This window comes from Pararge aegeria, chromosome 15 (genome assembly GCF_905163445.1).
Source record: "Pararge aegeria chromosome 15, ilParAegt1.1, whole genome shotgun sequence".
In the NCBI taxonomy this organism is placed as follows: domain Eukaryota; kingdom Metazoa; phylum Arthropoda; class Insecta; order Lepidoptera; family Nymphalidae; genus Pararge; species Pararge aegeria.
Genome location: NC_053194.1, coordinates 7,540,200 through 7,563,912, shown reverse-complemented (window position 1 = coordinate 7,563,912; position 23,713 = coordinate 7,540,200). Strand labels below are relative to the sequence as shown.

Here is a 23,713-nt window from a genome sequence, read left to right as displayed (position 1 = left end):
CCGTGAGGCCGTGGAAAGATACTCTTTCAAATTAAGGTGGACACCTGATACCGAAATAAAAGCAAAGTTTTCGATCGACCGCTGTGACGTCATAGGTTCTTTTCTTTCCGATTATACATTAACTGGGCGCTGCTCAATTAACCGATATCCGTTACATATGTAAATAATAGACCCCACGGCCTTATCTGTCATACAGCTAGACACGGACCGGTCTTTCCTAATGGATAGAGCTAACGAGAGCTTTTTCTCACTACGCTGCTCCTTTGGCGGGCATACTTAATTACTATCTCATATTAGTTATTATATTATTCTTGTATATCGATGTTTTTTTTTTAAACATAAGCAATAAAAGTATCACTTGCTTTACCAGTAAGGTAAAGCACCGCGAGGAAACCTGCATGCCGTATTTTTTTATTTTTGCATGATTTTTTTTTTGTAAACTTTATTGCACAAGATAAAATACAATGTACACAAGGAGAACTTAATGCTTAGCATTCTCTACCGAAGAAAGGATGGACGTTGGGGTCACAAGGTGCTGGAATGGCAGCCCAGCACTCGTACCCCGCGCAGCGTTGGTCGACGCCACAACAAGGTGGACAGACGACATTAAGCGCGTCGCAGGTAGCCGCTGGATCAACGCTGAACAAATCGTTGCACAAACTCTTACTTCCCTTATCAAGAACTGCTTCTTATCGCAAAAATTGTTATTGTATGTATATTAAAATATACAACAATTTGCCTGATCAATTGAAGGAATTATCTTTTAATGCGTTCAAGAGAAAACTGCATAAATGGCTAGTTAGTAAGTGTTTTTACTCTGCAAGTGTTTTATAAGTCGATGAAGGTTAGCAAAAACTTTGAGTATGTTCGCCATAACGTTCTCAAAAGCGTGTGAAGTCTACCAATCCACACTTGGCCAGGGTGGTGGACTAAACTGCCTAAGCCCTTCTCTTTCTGAGAGGTGACTAAATATCCGGGTCTCTAATTATAAAGGCAGAGGACTATCACACAAACTTTAAACCTCTAATTTGTTCATGTGTAAATTATATTACGCGTAAATTGTTTTAGGCGTCAAATTTTAAGGTGACAAATCAGGTGTTTTGTTGGTCCTCACCTTTCGCTTTCCATTATAAATCTTTCTATTATGGCTAAGTTTCCAGTATCCCTGTAATAAAAGATTGAGAGCTTAATTTTACGTTCTGACAGGTCTTCGTTAAATATTTGGTTATTTTACAATTGAAAAATTTCCAATAAATATAATAATTCTTTTTCAATATTAATAAACCATATCATAATAAATATATATTTTTTTGAAGAAAAAAACACAACATATTTTTTTTTGATAATAATTTAGAAAAAGAAGAAATAAATCATTTGAACACCAAACTCCTTTTGGAAGTACCGTAGTAAACGATCTTGTTTATGTAATACATTTTTATGTTTGCCATATATTTTGCTATATGTTGCTTTTTACGGCAAATTGAATGTAATCGTTCATCACCAAAGTGTACAGACATCCAAGTTTATTGCTGTTTTACTTAGAGTTTAATGGTCACCTTTAACTGTATTGAAGGTAAGAGATACTTGTACATACTATAGAGCTGTAAGTAATATGCTGTTATAGCTAGATATGATATATATATATATATAAAATATATACCACATATTATAATGTTGTGAGTGTCTATCATAGGAATTTGAAAAATTGAAGCCAATTAATTATTAATTATTTAATTATTTCCAAAGTGGGTCTTTTAATAGATGAAATAAAATTAAACAGACAAATAAGGTTTTTGGTTGGCTAGATCATAATCTTATCTGATGAAAAGTGTAGACGTGGCCTAAGATTACTTAAATAACAATAATTAGGTTAGTTTTCTGGCACCTCTTAATTTTGGTGTTTTGTGCGTTTTAAGCAAGTAGATGTAATTTTTTTAACGGTGATGGATAATATATAACGGTGAGCAAATCTACAGGTCTGAAAGTTCTAATTTTTTTTAAAGGCCTGTTTAATCTGCTAATGCGCACTTAGCCAGGATGTTGGATTATAACCATTCTCATTCTGGGAGGAGCTCTTGCCCTGTAGAGGGAGTAACGGGTGTATTTCGATGCACTCGAAATGTGAAGCTGGCGGCGACTGTTGCGGATCCATTGGACAGCTTTTCGGGCTGACGTCTCAATCTTGGAGGAACATAAGGACAAAGTAAGATTTTCTTAGACTATGCAGATACGAATTCTCAAAATCTTTGGAATCATTGTTACATATAAACACTCCATGGAACGACTCTTTATTCAGGGGAAAATGGAAAGAAAACATTCATGCGGTTGATCACTTATGCGTTGGACAGACGATTTAAAAGCTGCAAAATAAACTGCTATATTCCAATGCTCACGAAACGCTCAAGGCCCAAAAAAATGGAGACGCATAGCGGAGGCTGCATAAGCCAGAGATAATGTATTATCGTTAACCAAGATCTTTCTGACTGAGAGAACGACAGACGAAGAGGAAATGGTATGCGCATGAGAAAGGCATGAGAAAGGTGCATGATATGTACCAATGTCATCATCATAGATCTAGTATATCATGACATCCTTGGTTCGATTGCCGTGTCAGTTCAATGGTAGCTTGAAAGAATATTGTGTTGCTTACATTCTTTACATGCCTTGTAGAGCATGTTAAGAATCCGTTCCGGGTATAATAATGCTAACATGAACCCGAATTGGAGCTGCGAGGAAGATATGAACTCTATGCTGAAGCCTAGAGTTTGAAACTAACACCTAAAACTCTTTCTGGTGGAGTTTTATTATAAAATTTACAATTTCAGCAAAAGTTTATGACAAGCTTTTTTATTGTTGATCCGGTTTATAACACAAAAAGCGGTTAAGGGTTTTTCTTAAGATCTTTTTATTATTTTAGAGGATTTTTTAATCAACAAAATAATAAGAAGTTTGAACTTATTGAGAAACATTTCTAAGAAGTCATCCATCAGTTAATTTATGACTAGCGGTTGGACGCACCTTCGATATCCTGCAATTTGTAATACGTAAAATGTGCCCATACAAATTTGTCTCCCTTATTCTACGCCTGTGTTGGTCTTTTGAAAAAGTTAACTTTAATTACTTATACTTAAGATTATACCAAAATGTCGGACTTCCAAACAATCTACAAATTCTGCGTTTCAACCCTTTAGGCACAGATATTAGAGAATCTAATAGCTACTAATACTAATAATATTTTAAAAGCAACCTAGCTTTTTAATAATTATTCTCCTAATTTTGATATAAATGGGACGTATGTAATTTTAAATTATGTATTTAGGAAAAAGCTGTTATTTAGACACACACTTTGACAGATGTGTGGAGCTTAGCGAGACAGTACCTATTTATGAGCGTATGCTTTTAGATCGCACTTAGTCTTTAGTAGAAGAGTAACTAAATATGATTCTCTAATATTAATATTTCATAGAAATCTATTTTATATTTTTCGTTGATTTTTTTTGTAGTCCTTAGGAAACAAATGTAAGTTGTTTATCAGTGTAAAGTATACAATTTAAATAGTCCAGTAATTAGTAAAACTTCTAAGCTATTTAAAGGAATTGCTTCAGCATCGTTGCTACAATAATGTTAGGTTTGAAAACAGCGTGTTTGCTTCAAAGCGAATGACAAAGTAAGTACACTGTTAAATAATATTGAACTTGTCTTTAACAACATAAGCAAGGCATTTTCAAAACCAAAATATAAACTTTTCAGGGATCGATCAGTAGCACTGAAAATGTAGATAATGTCAGTGTGGCCTTAAAATTAACTAAAATTCAGATTAATTTTTATTTCAAAAATATATTTATTACAAATCTTTACCTTTTATTTGCTTATTATCTTAATATGCAAAAAAAGTTTTACCTCCTTAAAACTTTTTTGAATCTCTAATGTAGCAAAGTTTCAAATAAACCAGACATTCCGATTTTTCATTCTCATTTCTTGATGCGATGAAATACGGTTACTCTTTGTTGTTTGAGTTGTAAAACTTTAAATTAAACTTATGCATTGGTAGATCTGAAACCTTGCGAGTCATGTTTTTTAAGCCTTTGGCAGTGACAAAGTGATACTGATCTTGAGTTCACACCTAAAAGAATATCGGGCATTGTTTCGGCCGTTGTCGTAGACGATGGTATTTAAGTCAGATATAACAGCTGAATTGAGTTGTTCTGCAAAATTTACCTCGTTCTATTAATATGAGGCCCCGCATTTAAATTTATAGATTCACACCCGTTGTTATTGATTGACTAAGACTCCTATAAGTAGTGGAAAACGATATAAAAAAATAATGGTGTTCAACTTAGGTTAAATTATTTATTTAAACGTTACGATTCGAAGGGTTTTTGCGTGGGTTCTTCTCTGAACACGAGTAGGGCTTTAACCATAATGTTCTGAGAAAAAGTTAATTGTGTTTTACTTCGCCACAACCTGGCTATAACGGTGAGATGGCTTACATAAATTTCGTGTAATTAAACCTCATGACGCCTTAATTATTTTTGCTGAATTATGATTTGACATTTTATAGTTCTGGTAAATCATTAAGTCTGAAACATTATGTGCTAGTATTTTGTACGTTATAATGATACTTTAATAATTTTGTAAATATGATAATTTTAAGGTTCCTTAAATAATGGTAAAATATTAAACTTACGAAATTGATGATCTTTTTTCTTTTTGTGGAAAAAAGATCATTAAGAGGTTAAGCGATAGGTTGTGCAGGTATTCAATTTGAATTTTTGTCGCTTGATTAGCCTTTTGATTTTAAATAAGCATGCCGTAGTCATTTTTCGAAGATTTCAATCTTTTGTATTACTCTCTTACTAATGGTATTTCATGACGACCAGATGGATGATAAAATTATTGTTATTTAGTAGTTTGTGATTTCAAGCTATCAGTTGCTCAGTTTTGTGTTTAGCTATGAAAGTGCTATGAAACAAAAACTTACTATGGCAGATAGCTCTAATTTGCTTATTACGTCACGAGTGCGGCCATGACAGTTGGCGAGCGTTTCCGCGAAAAAATATTTTTTTAAAATTTATTTTTCAATTTTTAAAATATTTGTTTTATAAATATAACCTAAAATAAACTATTTAAAAGTAAATAAAATCTAAAACGTCCTCGAAACCACCGCAGTTCCTAAGATGCTGGCAGCATTGCCCCTTTGGATGGTCAAACTAATTCGTTGGCCAAGGTAACTAAAGGTAAGCCCGATTTTTTTTCAATTTAAGTATTATCTGGCAGAACAACATAAGGCAGTTTTTTAATAGATATTATCCCTATTGTTACATTTTTCATGCGATGCAATAAGGTTTTTCTTCCTTTTGACAACATAAAAAGTCGGTCTAACCAACCTTTAGTATCTGTATCTGTATAGATCTCTTATAGGTAACTTATAATAAGCAGTACAACTAAATACATACACCGGCTTACTCGGACACTGAGAAGGTTTCACATGAAGTTGCGATGCTCTATGGGTACATACCTACTAGTATTGTTAGATGTAGTTAATTTAACCTCTTTAGCGGTCGTCGAGTTAAAGCGAGCCGTCGGAAACAACTAATGGACCTGTTGCATGTGACTGATAGATTGGATGACGGTTTACCAACAATGTTCGCGCAACATGCTGTTAAATGAACATTACGGAGTTTATCTAAATAATTATGTATCTTGATGGCGGTTTGGTGAAATAGCGGATGTCTAAGAAGCTTGTTACATTGAGTATACTCGTATATTCTTCGTAACAAACTCTTAAATTAAGACATTCAGTGCGGTGACGGCAGATCACCTACATTTGTCACCAGCCCACCTTTCCCGTGGGTGTCGTGCTTGGCGACTAAGGAAATATGACAGAGGGCGGGCAGCAGCGTCCTCTATATCCTATAAGTAGTTATCGATTGACATCTACTACGATCATCTACCTGCCTTTTGCTCTGAGTGGTAATTATGGTCAAACACTCCCAACCCTATAGGCATAGGATAAAGTAAGAATGTTGACGGCCGAGTGGCGCAGTGGGCAGAGACCCTGCTTTCTGAGTCCAAGGTCGTGGGTTCGATTCCCACAACTGGATAATGTTTGTGTGATGAACATGAATATTTTTCAGTGTCTGGGTGTTTATCTGTATATTATAAGTATTTATGTGTATTATATTCATAAAAAAATATTCATCAGCTATATCAGTACCCATAACACAAGCTACGCTTACTTTGGGGCTAGATGGCGATGTGTGTATTGTCGTAGTATATTTATTTATTATTTATTTAATGTACAAACCTTTTAATTAATTTGTCGAACGACGACAATTCAACTCAGCGAAACAAAACACTGTTTTATAATTTTTGTCAATAGATACTATAAAAGCCTAAAAATACAATTAAGGAGAAGTGGCCGAAAATATTGGGCTTCTTTGAATTATTTTATCATTAAAAGTTGTTGGGGAGAAATTAATATACCTATATAATGGTTTCGGGGTAATACAGCTTTAAAGAATCGTATACGTTAATAGCTCGGTAGGTAAGATTATTATTAGTAAACCATTTGAAGTTTTATTTGTGTTAATGTTTTGGTCATTTTAAAATTTGGAAAAAGTAAAGTCGCCGAAGCCTAATGCGAAACAATATATAGTTAAAAGTTATTCCCTTTACAAGGCGAAATCTTAGTTCGGATTTATCCTCTAGACATATGAAGTAGGTTCTGTTGGGAGAATTGTACTTGTAAATATTTAAGAAAGGTGCAGGAATGACTAGCTGAAATGTATTGTCAGGTTTTATCGGATTTTCTATCCCGGCATACAAAAGCGATTAATGACTGAGGTCGTTTCGTAGATTCCCATTTGTTATCATTAGAAAGAAATGTGGAAGGATTTAAAGCTTATTCTAAATTAACTATACATATCTTTTTTTAGGATCCATATCTATTTATAAAAAAATAAAGAAAGAAAAATAAGTCTATCTCTGATGATTGAAATCGTCGTTTGAATGCAAAAAACAAATCATGTGGAATTTAATTTACCAAATATGAAGGACATAAAAATATAAATGATAAATGGATGAATCGATTATCTCTAAAAATTGAGAAATCCACAGTTTTGCTGGGAGTGTCCCTGGATTGTAAACTTCAGTGGTGTGCCCATATGGTATACCCGCAAGGGTAAGCTACGGAACAAGGCTGGGGACATCGCCACTATGGTTATATTACAGAAAAGACCTGCACGGTCAATTTAAGGAAATAGAAAGATACGTACAGTTGATTCAGAATATATCTTTATTATTATTTGTAATACAAACCTATGACAGTAATTTCATAAAGTGCAGACTTGATGAGGTATACCTTACGGTATCTTGGTTGTAATGACAGCTTGGTTGTAATTAGATACAGAAGTCATTTGTGAGGTTAAGTATATGATTTTATAATATGATTTCTTTGATAATTTTAGACATTTCAAAGTATGAGTTAAAACAATGTGTTAAAACTTTATGATTATATCATTATTTAAGACATTAATATCGTTCCTCTTTTGGTCATTTCTCTTTACCGTGTCACGGTTTGATCGTCGTAATAAGGGAATAAGGACTCAGTGTGAATTGCAATTTACAAAGCACTATATTTCGGTTGTATGTCAGTTGGTTCGAGCTTCGAGTACATGCGTTGTAGCTGTGTAATACGTTACCGCCTAGCGATCGAACACGTAGCTCTACTCTCTGATTTACGAACCACTGGTAGCGCAAATGTTTGTGTCACAGATCAGATATTTGTGAAGTTGTTGGAATGTGTGAAAGAGTTGAATTGAAAACGACTTTGTATGTATCATCAATCATCATCAATGGATAATATCATCCTAGCCTTAATACAAATTAGTAAATGAAAAATTTAGTAACTTTACAAACCAATATTTGTAAAATTTTTACAAATATTGGTTTAGCTTACGAAGCATAAATTTAATAAGTAAGGCTATTTTTTTTAATTTTGCGGAAACGATTTCCTCGTGACGATCCGGGATACGGATATATATTTGCACAATTTCATCACGATTGATTCGGTCGGACGTTGAGCCGAATATAGGTAACAAACAGACAGGTTTTCGCATTTATAATATTCATCATATCGACCCATTACCGGTCCACTACAGGGCACGGGTTTCCTTCCGCAATGAGAAGGGCCGTAGTCCACGCTGGCCCAGTGTTGCTGGACTACAAAATATAAATGGACCCTTATTTGAGTAAATAGATGCTGTTCAATTAAATTTATTCTTCATTCATCATAAATATTGCTTTCATTGCTAAGATGATATTATAGGCTGATAAAAAATTGGTGAAAGATAGTTGTTCTGACACGAGATGTACCTAACTTTTGGCTATTTGTTTCTATGAGGGCAGTGACCTGTCTGCTACATTAAAGTTTTACACCTGCGCCTCTCTGTCGTTGGCTTTAATATTCAGAGAGTTAAACTGGTCTCCGTCTTTAGGGTTCCGTTACCAAAATTTTAAAAACTAATCGTTATGGTGCGACTATTTACATCTGTGATCTTTTACCATAATTTTCAACCCATTACCGACCCACTACAGGACATTGGTCTCCTCTCCTCTCGCAGAGTAAAAATGGTTATGCCCGAGTCCACCACAATTAAGTTTCTGGTTACAAAAAAAAATGACTATTTTCTGCTAGTGAAAACTTTAAGAACGGCTTTTCTTAATTATAATTTTATATTTAGGTTAAATATAATTCCAAATAGTAAATACATAATAATAAAGAAAAACTAACATTTATATTTACAAAAAGTATAAGCCGTCTAACCGTCACTTATGGGCATGGTACCCAAAGTGCTGGCGCTATTGCCCCTTGTAATTGCTAGACTTAGCTGTTGGGCTAAATAAGCGCTAGCTCTTGGGTCACCAGACGTCAAGACCAATTTTTGGGACACAATTTTTTCGTGTCCGAAGACCATGGACCTATAGTCTCAAACGAAGTCATTAGAAAAAACGGAGTTTTTACGACGCTTAAGTATTTGAGCAGATTCGGCTGCTGTCGCTTTTTGGGACATACTCGGTAAGTGAGAAACTGCCAACGTATCAACGCAGGTCGCATCAAACACCAGCGCACGGATTTCTTAGATTGGGATTGCGGGTTACTTTATGTCTAGGTTGACATTATTGTGTTTTAATTTTATTATTTACACAGATATATCCTTCAAATGACGGTAAAAACACTTAAAAAAATTAATTAATGTACTCGACATCTTCTAGAATGCAATAAATAAATTTGAAAATAAACTTCAACGTTGCATACCTGTGTGTTTGCATACCTATGTTATCGACCTTAAGTCAAACCCAGATGGCTGGTTGCATTTCCTCTGTTCAGAGCGGAGATTATGCGATAATTTTATTAAGTTATGTTCCAGGGATTTGGCTGGTCTATTTCTAAATGTCTCGTCTCCACTCTTGTTTCCGCTTTGATTAAAACGCACGTTTAAGTATGAGTCGGGCGCACGCCACACTGTGATGAGCTTTGTGGTGTGCGTTGTAATGTGCTTTGTGGTGTGCGTTATAATGTGCGTTTTTGAGCACTTTATGGTGTGCGTTGTGGTGCCTTGGTCCATACTTGATATATAAAAGTTACTTATAGCATGATGGATACAACATAATACGTTTATTTTGAAACAATTAATGTACTTCAAATAAGTTAACTGTAAGTCCTCGCTTAAGTCGGTCAAATATCCTTCCCATATTTACCTCTACGTCAGTAAAGTTATACATTTGTAATAGAAATAACTTTCGCTTTGGATTTGCAGGGGTATAATTTGGAGAAAACGAAATGTATAGTAAAGTGCAAATAAAATGAAATGTGTCCGATAAAGTACCGGGCTATATTTAGACGAAAGTTTGTGAGGATTAATAAATATGGCTTAGAACATTGGGAAAAGGTCACGTATGTGTTGCGTACGTGTTGAGACCTTTTTCGATAGGAGATGAGCACGTAGTTATGCCCATAAGCAGAGTTCAATGACACTATACGTTTCTCTTCCTTAGTTCCCAGTCGCACAACACTTGTTTGCCCTTAGGGATGGAACATGGTAGAGGTTTCGCGTTTTGAGTGAAACTTCTTTTGATAGGGTAAGGATTCTCTCAAACGGAAACATGTAATAGGAGCTCCATCAAGAAACGTGTGACAAAAGTGACGTCAAGCAAATGCACGCTTCAAAGCTATTTGAAGGAGTATTTTCTTGGAATAGGTCAGTTGGGCGGGCGGTAAGGCGTATTGAGGCGTGGTGTAAAAATGTGCTTCAATTTTTAAAGTGCTATCTAAGGTTAATGTGAAAACCCATATTTTAAGGTGTGTAAGATTTACTTGTCATCAACGGATATTTCAGCACTTTTGACTTAAATTGAATTAAATTTTTCAATTAAATTTACTTTTAAATTAAATGTTGTTGACGTTATGTTACGAATGGATGAATATCGACTATAAATATGAATGCTCAGTTATTTAGAATTTAGCCTTTATCAATAGTTTTGAGATATTTGATGAGCTTGAGCGTGAGGCGCAAGCTATTTTCATAAAGGAGATTTAGGAAAGGGATCATCATCAGTGTATCAGAAAGTAACGGTTTTCATTAAAATAAATATATACTTTTCAACTATCTTACTATCACAGTTCATGAGATATGACAGACAGATGTACAGTCATTCCGTTTTATCCTTTGGGTACTGAACCCTAAAAATAAAGAGAGACCTTCGCATTTAACTGAGTGAAGCGAACAAAGCGTCACTGCTTGATTTGTCATAATTAGTTTTTCTCTGTCAGATTGTGGCATTCTTTTACCCCTTGTCGTATTTTACAACCGATATGGATTCACGTTGGTTTTAAGTATTAAAACTCTAAAACTAAAAATAGTTTTTTTCTCACTACGGATTTTTGATTTGCTGGGAACTTTACTTGAAAGGAAGCTTATCCGCCTTACGAAATTTGATTTCGGTGTTTTTTTTATTTGACAGGTAGTAAAACCTCGATTTTGTTGCATCAAAAGTTGTTTTTTTTTTTTTAAATATTAATAGCGGGCAAACAAGCAAGTGGGTCACCTGATGGTAAGTGATCATCACCGCCCATAAACATGCAGCACCTAAGAAGCCACCGATTCGTTGCCGGCTTTTAAGGAATTTGTTTATCCGCCCCTTGAATAACCCTAGATTGAATTTTTGAGGAAACACATCAGATGGGATATTGTTCCACAGTTTGCAAGTGCGCGGTAGAAATGATCTGGTATTTCGAATAGTAGAAGAATACCAGGCATCCAGATGATGAGGGTGGAATTTATTTCTACGACGTGAGGTGCGGTCAGAGAACAGGGAAGGAGGTATCAACGCAAACAACTCTTGTTAAGGATTTATTCAGTGTGATCCTTCAAAATACAGTAAATTGCTTACTTTTAGATTTCTACCAATGGCATCGGCTCTTCAACTACTAGGAAGGTTGTGATGGAGCACCTGGGACTACTTTCTAATCACATAATTAGTAAATTCCGAAGACCATAGTCTGAATTTAGATCGTATATTAATATTATTTTTACAATAAGGTTACCAGATGGCGCTACTGTAACTAGATGGTCAAAAACTGTACTCGCTAGGTGTACTTGTATTCTTTATGCAATACTTTTCTTGGTGTGTGTTGGACTTGTTATAACGGTTCACTTTGTAGGTACTGAAAACGTCTGCGTCTGTGCCCTAGGGCAACACTGTCAACGTAGCGCGTATGGTTCCAGTTTGTTTTTCTTAGATTAGCTATTAAATGAGACCGTAAACTAGTCCTTAGTCAGCATAATGAATTTAATAAAGACGAGAAATATAATGCCCTTCTATCTCACATAAGATAAGTCATTGGAATAATTGCAGCGAACCAAACCGGCAACAAACTTAGCTTTGATTGTCTATATATATTGTGTGTATGTAAATAAGTATAAAATATAAGTGTTCTACATAAAATAATTGTTTGCAATTCTGTAACTTACAATTAACTTGCAACCCTTTAATTGGAAAATAGTGTCGTTAATTGATTTTCATAGAACAGAAAGCGCAGGGTATAAAATTGTATTTCGTACCTGAGCCAAATGTGCGATGGTGTGCCGTGTATGGTACAGTTATAATAAGAAATTTATTGAACCTTAGTTAGCCATTAATGTAATATTTATATACAATCCTACGTATAAAAAACTGTACTTAGTCATTATTTTAACCAGCTGCCCAGCATTAAACAAGACCTTAAACACCAACTCCAACAGTTAAAAGTTTAATCCACCAGGCCATTAACATTATAAAGTAACCGAGCATAACTTTGTCGATAAAAGTTTTTACTCGCTCTGATCGTTAATACTAATTTAAAGCAAAGCTTGTAGCGCTATTTAAAGTTACTATTGCTTTGCGAGTTAAAAGTTAAGTTTTTTTGGGTATCCGTTGGTTACCCAAAAAAACTTAACTTTATCGGCCTTTAAACATCGAAAACTCAGGTGAGTACCTCGCATAACGCGTTATTGGTCTCGGAGCTACTAATATTTCGGTATTTGGTATTTGTACATCAAAATTTCTATATTTCTAAATATGGGACACCTAAATTACTTATTTCATTGGTATACACTCACTGTTTTACATAAAACGCTAAACTGAACTAAACAGTCTAAAAGTCTAAAAATAGTGCTAGAATTAATTTAAGACTTGCTTGTCAACTTTGTTTAGTTTGAAGATTTGTTTATACAGAGTTGGCACCATTAAATGCCGAAGTATAGAGATGTTAGTAGCAGTAGTAAGTAAATGTCATACTTTCTGACGTATTCTCAGATACCAAGCGACTACATGCTGCAACTTCCTCCATATTTATAACTAAACTTATTAAAGTCTTCTAGTTGAAACAGCAAAAGTAATTAAAAGTGATAAGTACATTTTCTTGTCACTTCAAAGAATTAAGCCGCATTTCTCCGTAACTAATAATAACATATGTACGAGTATAAATAGAGTAGTAGTATAGTATACTGATAATAAAAGATCATTGTGAAATGATCTTTAAGCACACCACCTATAAATAATACCCAATCGAATAATTGAATTAAACATCAATCAATCAATATTATGCGAAAGTTTGTTAGGATAGATGGACGTTTGTTACTATTTACACAAAATCTACGCAACCAAATTGACTTAAATTTGTAACGGAGATAGATTTTATCCTGGATCAGCACATAGGCTACTTTTATCCCGAATAAATGTACGGTTCCCGTGGGATTTATGAAAAACCAAAATAAGTAAGAGTATACCAGAAAAAAGAAGAAGAAGAAGAAACACTTTATTGCACGTATAACATACATGAAAAGAAACAGTAAGGAGTATACAGTACACAATGTAGACATGCAAAGGTGTAAAACCAAAGCGTTTCATCATAAATAGGTACTGTAATCCATTATCGGCATGGTATTTAAGCTAGCCCCGTTAAGTCCTAAGTTCGTTATTTAGAAATGACCAGTCGACTAGACTAGATGACCCGTCAAGACACCTTCCATAAAGGAAAATATGCCTTGTTGGCCTACATTATAGATGCCAGTCCAAACCTATCAAAGTTGTTACACAATTGCACAATGGTATCTGTCTCGTGTCTACTCTATGATTCCTATCAGATTTAATTTTTTGATTGCGTTAAATATCATATTATTGTATCTTTTTGTTTCTTGTAATGTGTTACCTAAATTAAAAACAGCAAGTTGGATTGTCCACACAAAATACTAGTTTTACGCAAATTCCATCGGAGCGTAAGTTTAAAAATTAATCACCAGTTAAGGAATTGTATGTTATGTCCGAAGAATTTCTGAAAGAAGAAATCGTCTGTCGTCACTGAGTAAGAACATGTTGTTTTAAAATAACGTGCACTGGGCTCATTACAGAATTTTACCGTAATAGTGACCGACATGAAGAACAGTAGCCTACAGAATTAATTCTTCAAGTAATCGTTAGTTTATATATTTTATTAATTATTTAAATTAATAAAGTTTTTATAGCTTGTACGTGTTTACGATTGTATGGCCTAGTAGCGTCAGCGTGAATCTATCGTTAAAGGGTAAACTTTGAATCACGGAGAACGCACAAAATAAGAAATGAGGAGCTAAAGTAAAAGTTAGGTATATATCTCAATAGGTTGCGGAGTTGCTAAGTCCAAAATGGACATTGGGGCTCCAATCTCATTATTTGTCGATAACAGTGTATTCCAATTAGATTTTCAACGTAACCAAAAGAAAAAAATAGTTGACATAATAATTGCAAACATTTGCATATGCGAGCATTTAACATTCGTAGTAAAAATAGGCTCTGAAAAATATAATAATCGTTTAGTTCGGTTACTTAAAATATTACCACAGTGTAATTCTGTGAAAGCTTCATTGGCCATGGCAGTTGGTAACCCAATTAATATGTCCCGTGTCGCAGCGACAATTTTCAGAATTCACCGCGTTCCGTTATTAAAATATAATTAAAACTGGTAATTGGTTGAACCTGTGGAAAAACTTAGTTTTTAAACCTATTTAACCAGTGTAAATTTCTTCTAATGTAATGAAATAGATCTGCATAATGTTATTTAAAGAAAAATCTATATGTTTTCCGAATCATACTGATTTTAATATTAGGTATAGTTTGTTATCAAGCACCCCTAACTTTTAAGTTACGTGGGTTTTAAGCGTTCAAATATCGGTGTAGGAAATCATGAAAAGGCCTGCATGGCTGTGAGAGTTCTCCATAATGTTTTCAAAGGCGAGTGAAGTCTGTCAATCCGCACTTAACCAGCGTGATGGACGACGGCTCAAACCCTTTTCTTAATGAGAGGATACCCGCGCCTTGTAATTAAAGAGATTCTGCATGCTCTACAGGAATCAATCAAAATCAGGCTTTGATTCGAGTTGTTATATAAATACATTATTTCTTTTAACTTATTTTACATGCATTTGTATAAGTAAAACAATGGTTCCTGAAGACTATCTAGGGGGCTTGTCTTACACTTTATATTGAAGATATAATAGATACAGCTATGAAGCCTGTGCAGAGTGGAAACAGCTTAAAAAACAGTTTGTCATTTTCTGCATTGGGATTCATTTATTTGCTAGGTTTAATGCAATCGTAATTCCTATTCTTTTTGTATTATTTTTAAGTAAATATCATCGTAATATATTATATTTGTATTGGGAGTTACTTATTTATTTATATATATTTATTTAAGTAATGAAATATTTTTTACGGGTATTTGTATATATTTGGGTATATGTGTATACCTACCTATTTTCTGTATTTTTTTCTTCGCCATTGGTTGCCTGAAAGAAATCGCTATGAAGCGATAATGCCGCCAAATTGTATGTACTTTTGTGTAATGTACTTTTTGTGGTGTGCAACTAAAGTATATTCATTCATTCATTATTTATGGGACTCTGATAGTCTAACTAATTTTTGTTAACCAGTGATTTTGCAGTCTACATGCTGTAATATATATAGTATAGCTAATGGGCGTAAAGTTTACTCGTATATTATCTGCAATTCAATTCGTACCCAGATATTCTAGTTAATTTAAGAAAACTAGAATATCATCTATTGTATTTTTTTAAAAGAGAAAGTTTAAATACGAAAAATACCTTGTTTCGTATTAAAAATTAAATAATGAATTTACTCCCAATAGCATACATTTTACCAAACGTATACACTAATAGGGACAAAATTAATGCAAAAAGTATAATGCGAAAATCGGATGCAAATAAGGAGCTAAGAAAATTAAATTATTTTCTTGACTGAGTAAGATCCAAGTGTTTAAAGAAGGCTGTCTGACTGAAGGCAAACAGTCTTTTACAAATATTTGAAAGAGTTTGTAGAATTAATTAAGTAGAAGAAGTAAAATAAGTTGATTTTGGTTATTTTTTATATTCGGAAAAATTACAAAGACTCTTAGATAGGGCATGAAAGTTTTTGCCAACTTATTTAAACTATCTGGAAATATCGGTTGTTTTTTTTTTAAATAGACAAGCCCAATAGTTGGTCCAATTGTTAAGGAAGGTTAAATAACGCGACGACCTTTAGGATCAAAAGATAAACTGAAACAAAAAATGAACGTTCTAGGCGATGTAGATGGTCAGGGTATGTAGAATAGTGATGAAAGTTTGTTTGGCTAAAATTTACTTTTAAGAAGAGCGTAAAGCAATACTTGTCACAGTCAGAATACATGTGCAATGTGTCCGATAGTAACCGATGTACGAGCACGACATCTATATGACTCGTAGTAATTGTGCTCCAACGAATATAGTATCTGCTAGACGACACCTAGGCCATTAAGCCATTCGCTCGGACCAGGCCTCAATTGTCATAGCTCTATTAAAGTCAACTACTGCATGCGTAGGAACATAGGGCATACGGCATGCATTTTGATGATGAATGGTAAATCGCTCGGGTTATATTAATGTCTCTGCTAACATCCACTGCATAAGCATTGACACGAATGGCGTAGATATTCTGTAGTATTGTTAAAAAAAATTTTTGGGTTATATAAAGTCAGTAAAGCTATAGTTTGCATAATCTTTACGTACGTACATACGTGCTGAAGGTTGCTTTCTGAACCAATTTTTTAATTGGTACTTTTATTGGTAACCTAAACGTCAGCTCTATCGTTACACACTCTATCAAACCTAGATACATTTTACTTGAGAAAATTTGAAGGAATCTATGTGTGAGCCCAGTAGATTTTCGTCTAAATAAAAGCTAAAACTAATGTTTTTCCATTAATTTTGATATTTACAAACCAGGGTAAATGAGCTTGCATTGAATAGTTTTGTATTACCTTTCTCAAGTGATCTCTCTTTGAAAAGATTATTATCAAACTTTTAAAAACTGTATCTTCGTTAAATAGACTAACTTCAGACCGATTAAAATCTACACTACTTAATTGATAAAATATGATAATAATGAAAACGTTTCTATTGTAATAAATTCAGTAGGTATCCAAAGGACAGGTGTTTTATTGTTTCTAAGTTGTGTTGCATAATTATTATTTGTAGGCACTGCAGGTTGAGGTAGCTATAAAAACTAGTAGCTTATTAAATTCCTCTATAGTAAATAGGTTATGGTTACGCCCCACTCTAGTTCTTACTAATTATTTTAGTAGTTTAAAAATAAATCCTTATATCCACCAGGATATAAGGACTTATTAAACTAATGAATTATGTGACGTTTCCAAGTTTCACATTAAAACTTAGACTTCGGGAAACATAGAAAAATAACATTTAAGATAATTATAATGGCGACAAAGTTCAACAACCAACAGTCCATCGATCGATTTTGAGCATTGTAGGTCACATGAACAAGTTTTGAATCTTTGCAATTTTGGATTATGTGAATATGGCAATGAATTGATGCGATCATTATAAAGCGTTTTTTTGTCGTCGGGGTGTTTATTGCTATTTTTATATCACTAAACTTGAAACACAAAACTAGTCTCTTGTGCGCGCGCAGTTATAAAGTTTCAAGTGTGCAAGTCCGAGTTTTGATTCCTTTGGTTTTTGAAAATAAAAAACAAAAGTTTTACGTTCTAATTTAACTTTACGTGAATGAGACTAAGATTGCGATTGCTAGATAATATAAATATGAGCGGAGACTAGCATGAATATACAAACAGAATGTGTATAGACGTGATAGTTTCAATAGTTTGTATTAAAATGAGAAGAAATGTCTGTTTGTTGTAACAATCCTGCCAAAAGGCTGGACTTATTTTGCGGGACTGTGCGATTGCTGAGGTTGATCTTCATACAAAATTAAATAAAGTTACACTTTTCCGCGGTAAAGAAATAGTCTTTGTTCTTTATTAAGTTTATTTTTAGTTTTTTATGGGCTTTAGCTTTTACTGTAACTTTTTTTACCGACGTATATCATTCGCAAACTCAAAAAATATCTGTTGATTATTTTAGTTTTGTGTTGCCGAAAAAGTTTTCGTGCGTAATAAGTACAGATTGTTTTTTTACCTAAATATATCGACTATCTAAACAAATGAATATGAATTTATGATTTGGCTTTTGGCTTTAAATTGCTGGTACTAAACGCTAACAGGCGGAACCGTTTTGAGGTACGGATTTAAGCGTCGGTATCTAGTAACGCGAACCATAAAAGCGTAGTTCAATATTAACTGGTGCAATTTATCGATTTTTACTGTGGAATTTATTCTTTTTGTAGATTAGTCGAAAAGTTAATTATATTAACTATGTTAAGGTGAGCGTATACATAGAAGTGCATCACACAACTGTAGCAGCAGAAGTTAACCAGTAAGAATCTGTAAATCAAAGATGATCAAGTCATGTAGCTTCGGGACTTAATGTGATTGGAGTAAGTATCTGCAATAACACAGTTGTATCCATTTTGGAGGGTCGCACAGTAAGGTTAGCGGTAGCTATAAAATTCAAATTCAAATTTCAAAATTCATTTATTTCAAGTAGGCCTAATTTATAAGCACTTTTGAAATGTCAAGTCTGTCTGTTTGTAGTGACTCTACCACCGGTTCGTTAGGCAGATTCCACTGAGAAGAGCCGGCAAGAAACTCAGCAAATTGCTCTTCACCAACATTATTTTAAAGTTTAACAATCTTTAGAGTTGGCTGCTTCCAAGCAGCCTTGTCGTTAAGGAATTTATCAATCCTATAGTAACCACGATTTGTTAAATGTGTTTTAATATATTGTTTAGACTTAGGTAAAGGATCTAGAAGATATAAGTCGTTTCTCAGTCTTCCATTCTCTTAGCTTTGAGTTCCTGCATTCCGATCTCAGTGTTTTTTTGGTAGACGTAAGAAATTATACATACCTAATACAAACTTTTATATATATTTACTTATTTATTGTTATTAGATACACAAAACAGGTAATAACTAAAAGTAGATCTAAATATAAGTTATAACAAGTTTTGTTCTGAACTAAAACCCAAAGTTTGTGTACACAACTTGGAATTGAATTAAACAAAAAGTAAAAATAAAATTAAAGTTCTATAGCCTAACGCAAAAATAAAAGGCTATTTTGTTTTATTTAACAAGAGTTAAACTCGGGCATGGGCATGCTTTCCCGTCGATGATTCTTATATTTATTATTAGGGAAGTTAAATAAAAGTATTCTTTTGAAGTAAGATAGATATTAATATAGAAAATATAAAAAAAATTGTACGTACCTAAACATCGCGTTCGCGTTTAAGTTTAGGCTTAAAAAGTATTTAAAAGACTTTTATATAAGAAATACGGATTATGTTAAAATTTTCACTAATATTTAGGTTTCGTGAAAAAAAATATATCGCTCTAACAACTACGTAGATTGTCCGGAAATTCATGATGCGGGATATTTTGCCGGCCATACTATTCACTGTAACTGTGCTGTCACTGTAGGAGGTTGTGGCAATTAGTAATTAGTTATTTTTCATACAACGTGCTTGTAGTATGAAAAATAAACATGAATCCTTGTTTATTTTTCATACCACAGGCACGTTTCCACTTTCCAGCTACACTTCGCTACAAATGGTGCGTCACTATCACACGACTCGTGTTTTCGCTTTCGGAGGTCTCCTGCGTCCTGCGTCACGTTTGAATGTTGCAGATCACGTTCTGGAACACTGCAACTTTACAGCGTATCGTAGATTAAGAGTTGACCGTTATATTGGGTTGACTGTTATATTGACCGTAATTTTGTCGTCTAGTGTATATGCATATACTAAGATTACACCGTGATGTCGCGTTGTGGCGGTAGATCAAAATACAGTTGTCATCACCCCTAGTCTTACCACGCGTGTCATATGAGGAATGTGACAGAGAACGGACAGCAGCGTCTTTTGTTATACTACTTCCATGGCAGGGCTCAGCAACTCGTCTACCTAGCGTGGTGATGTGATATTTAATAACCTAAAACATTTATTGCTATATCTGCCATGTTAGACGTTTCGTAGCTTTTTTTATTATTCCACCACAAGTTATATACCCTGAATTGGTTTCTAAATCGCTTAACGGCACATCTTTGTCGGTAAGGTGGTATCTAGCCACGGCCTCCCACCACACCTGACCAGAGAACATTCAGAAATAATTAATTCCCGAATTGCCCCTCCAGGGAATCGAAACCGGGACCTCCTACTTAAATTCATAGCGTTGGTAGATTAGAATACAGTTGGCAACCCTTCTCTTCCCGCGGGTGTGGTACGACTTAGAAAATATAACGTAGAACGAGCAGTGTCCTCTGTTATGTTACCATTTCGTCTGCCCATCGTGGTGATGGGCAAACCTTCCCTTTGGACTGTTATAGACGATTTATTTATCTATTTAAAAAACACTTCTACTATGTCGCAATGTTCTGGAGACCTTTAAGACGGTAAAATGATTGGCGGTACGAAGATTACTTACCTATTTGCGGAACATCATAAGGTCTGCCGGATCGCGACGCGCGCAACATCATCTGGCTCGCAAGTTCGGCTGGCAGGTGCGGCGCTCTTTTGTTGTTACGCGTACGGCGCCGCTCCTTATGCAACGTGGGCTGCTGAACGTACGGCTGGTCTTGGTCCGCGGGCGCCGAGTCCGGCTCGAAGATCTCGTGCAAGGGGGGAGACCGCAGCTGCAGGTCTCGGCCGCTGCGCCACTCGAAGCGGCGCGGCGCGGGCTCGGCGGCGGAGCGCAGCGCTAGCGCTGCCAGCACCGTGGTAACGCAACACACACGCATCCTCACCGCCGCCCGCGCGCCCCACCACACGCGCATCCCCTGCTACTAAGTAAACGGCCCGCAGCGCACACCCACCGGGCGCCTGCCCGACCACATTATTCGAACTCCACTGCTAAGTTAGACACTTTTCTTCTTGCGCCTCAGCTCAGTCACTCTGATTGTGGCTCCCAATTTTAGATCCAGTACTTGATTAACAATTTTTAACCCTGTAACAAAGAGAAAAAATAAATTAGCATTTTTTTTTTGCAATTCGTCATGCATTATAGTTCGTAGAGTTCATCATAAATTAAAGAGAATCAAAACAATTATATGTTCAATAAACATTTTTTTACATCATATTTATTATCATTTATCATTAAACAAAAATTAAAAAACCAAAACACTCAGCAATGTCTGCATAGTTAATTTTTTGTTTTTATTTTATTTTATTTATTTTAATTTTAGTTAGAGCTGACTTTTCTTGAAAAACGGACAACATTTAGTGAGAAATATGGTCAAGTATAACATCTAATATATCTGTTTTCGATGTGAAGAACAACATGTACTTTATTATTTGTTGTTTAAGTTCTTACAACCTCATTTAGCAGTACTTAGCATATTTTCGCATTGGTAATATTAGAAGTCTACCAATCAGCACTTGGCCAGCGTGGTGCTTCGGCTTTAACCCTTCTTATTCTGAGAATAGACCTAAAGGTGATTACGTATCACTGCTGTCACTTTTGTTTATTTATTTACCCTGCCATACCCTGCCGTGCCCTGTAATAGGTTGATGATGATGAATATTAGTATGGATATACGGTATTTGCGCGATGCATGGCAAACTAGTGCCTTAGGAGAGGATTCTCCGCTCAAATACTAAAAACCAGTTTTTAGACCTGCTTTCAACGTGCGATCTTACAATGGCAAAGTAGTCAGGTATTCCAGTATCGACAGAAACAAATAGTCGGGCACGTAGCGTATTTTAAAACCTAAACCCTACAACATAGCAAATTACATATGACCCGATTTAAAATTCTACAAAATAACATAAAATAAATATAAGCTGTACATTAAATAGAATTAGCTTTGTACATTATAATGTACAAAGCTAATTCTATTTTGAAATTCTATGAAAATAGAAAGAAACTTATCTAATCCTTTACTGTTACGGTCTTTCTATTGTTAATAAGTTTAATAATTTATAATAAGTTTTAAAATAAACAGTCTTTAATTACTTTTTTTGTGTAAATATTAGAAGCATACATTTCATTTGTTTTTTTTTATGTCAACACATTTGTTTTCTTCCATTTTTAAAACATACTTTACACTAAAAAAAGTAATTAAATTATCGTTTACATAATAAGACAAGTTAGAAAAAATGTAGTGTACGGACAAACGCATCGGCAGAGGCCTCACTCTGACTTTCTTTGATACTACATAGTGATGACAACAAGTAAGGAAATATGTCTATTTGGATCCACACAGCTCAATGTTGAGAGAAGTGGAAGATGCTGAAAGAGGCTTACAAAAATAGGGTTAAAAAAGGTTGAAGAAGAAGAAGATGTAGTGATAACGATGTTTTGTTTGCCCAATAAACATATAACCGGCCCACTACAGGGCACGCAAGGGTCTACCCTAAGAATGAAAAAGGTTTAGGCCGTAGTCCACCACGCTGGGCAAGAGCGGGTTGGTATACTTCACACGTCTTTGAAGACTTTATTGAGAACCCTAGAAATCTCTACCTTCACCGTTAAAGCAAGTGATATTTTAGTGATTGTATAGTAACCCAAAAACGCACATAGCTCCCAAAAGTTAGAGGTGCATATTACCTAATACTTGGTTAGTTTTCTGATTCATGGTATTGATCTAAAAGATAGTCTACATAATATATAGATGGTTGCACTGTCGAGTTTACTGGAAATGTGGAAACTTTTATAATAAAAACAAATTAACTGTGCTCTAAGTGCTATGGCGTTGGCCACTCCCTTTTGCGTTTACTTTTAGAATGAAAGTTGGTCCTTAATCTTACTTGTTACTTAAATGGACTGCCTAAATAAAAACATGCCAAATCGAGAAAAATGAGTATGTTGACGTTAATTTATTTAGACTCGTTTTTGCTGACCAAAATGAGATTTTGTTAATATAATTACACTTAGAAATATAGTAAAAGATATCAGCCAGCGATGGAACGAGCTGCTGGGAGTATCGGTAACGTTCAAATCGGTAATGAGGAGATCTATAGAAAAATTAGAGTTACCGCCATAGCTCATGGGGTCGTGGAGCTAAAGTTGCAATCGGCCGAGCACATAGCTCGGAGAACCGGCGGACGTTGGGGTTCCAAGGTTCTTGAACAAGGTACTGTTACTATCCATCCGTAAGCGTAGGGTTGGTTCATCCCCAACGGTGTAGACAGACGACTTCAAACAAATCACTTTAAGACCATGGACTTATAAACTCCCTACGAAAGACCTGTGTCCTGCTGATCTTAATCGGTTGGTAAGATCACGATAAATGCAATAATTTTAAATTTAATTTCCAGTAATAAATTTAAATAATCATTCATGATGACGATAATGATGAAATGTAGCTCAGAATTGTTTAATCCGTAGGCGTATTAACGTGGTTATTACCTCCTCCTTGGCCTTATCATGAGCGCACTTTTCATGGAGAATGTTAGTGGCACGAACGCAGTTATTATTCTCATTTTGTCATTAAAAAAATATTATTCTTTACAGGCTACTGTTAAATATTGTATAGAAGCAGGCGTTACTTTGCGGAAATCCATGATATATAATCAAAATTAAGCTTAATTTGCTATACTCCGCGAAAAGCAGGAGAATCTGTGTGGTGTAATTTATAATTTCTTCAATCCTTATACTCCACACCACACAGATCCTCGGCAATACACCCTCTACGCACGTTTCGCTCCGAAACCGGAGCATCATCAGGAGATGTTGACTTTACAATGAATA

The 23,713-nt window shown here is 34.8% G+C and overlaps 1 protein-coding gene across 1 annotated transcript in view; it reads right to left on the bottom strand.

The window, feature by feature from the left end:
* Nucleotides 1–20,900, bottom strand: part of LOC120630003 — a 59,937-nt gene extending 39,037 nt beyond the window's left edge. The window contains exon 1 of the mRNA XM_039899120.1: nucleotides 20,450–20,900. Within this exon, the coding sequence (XP_039755054.1) occupies nucleotides 20,450–20,798 (349 nt within the window). The 5' untranslated portion in view covers nucleotides 20,799–20,900. The remainder of the gene's footprint in view (nucleotides 1–20,449) is intronic.
* Between the last annotated feature and the right edge of the window lie 2,813 nt (nucleotides 20,901–23,713).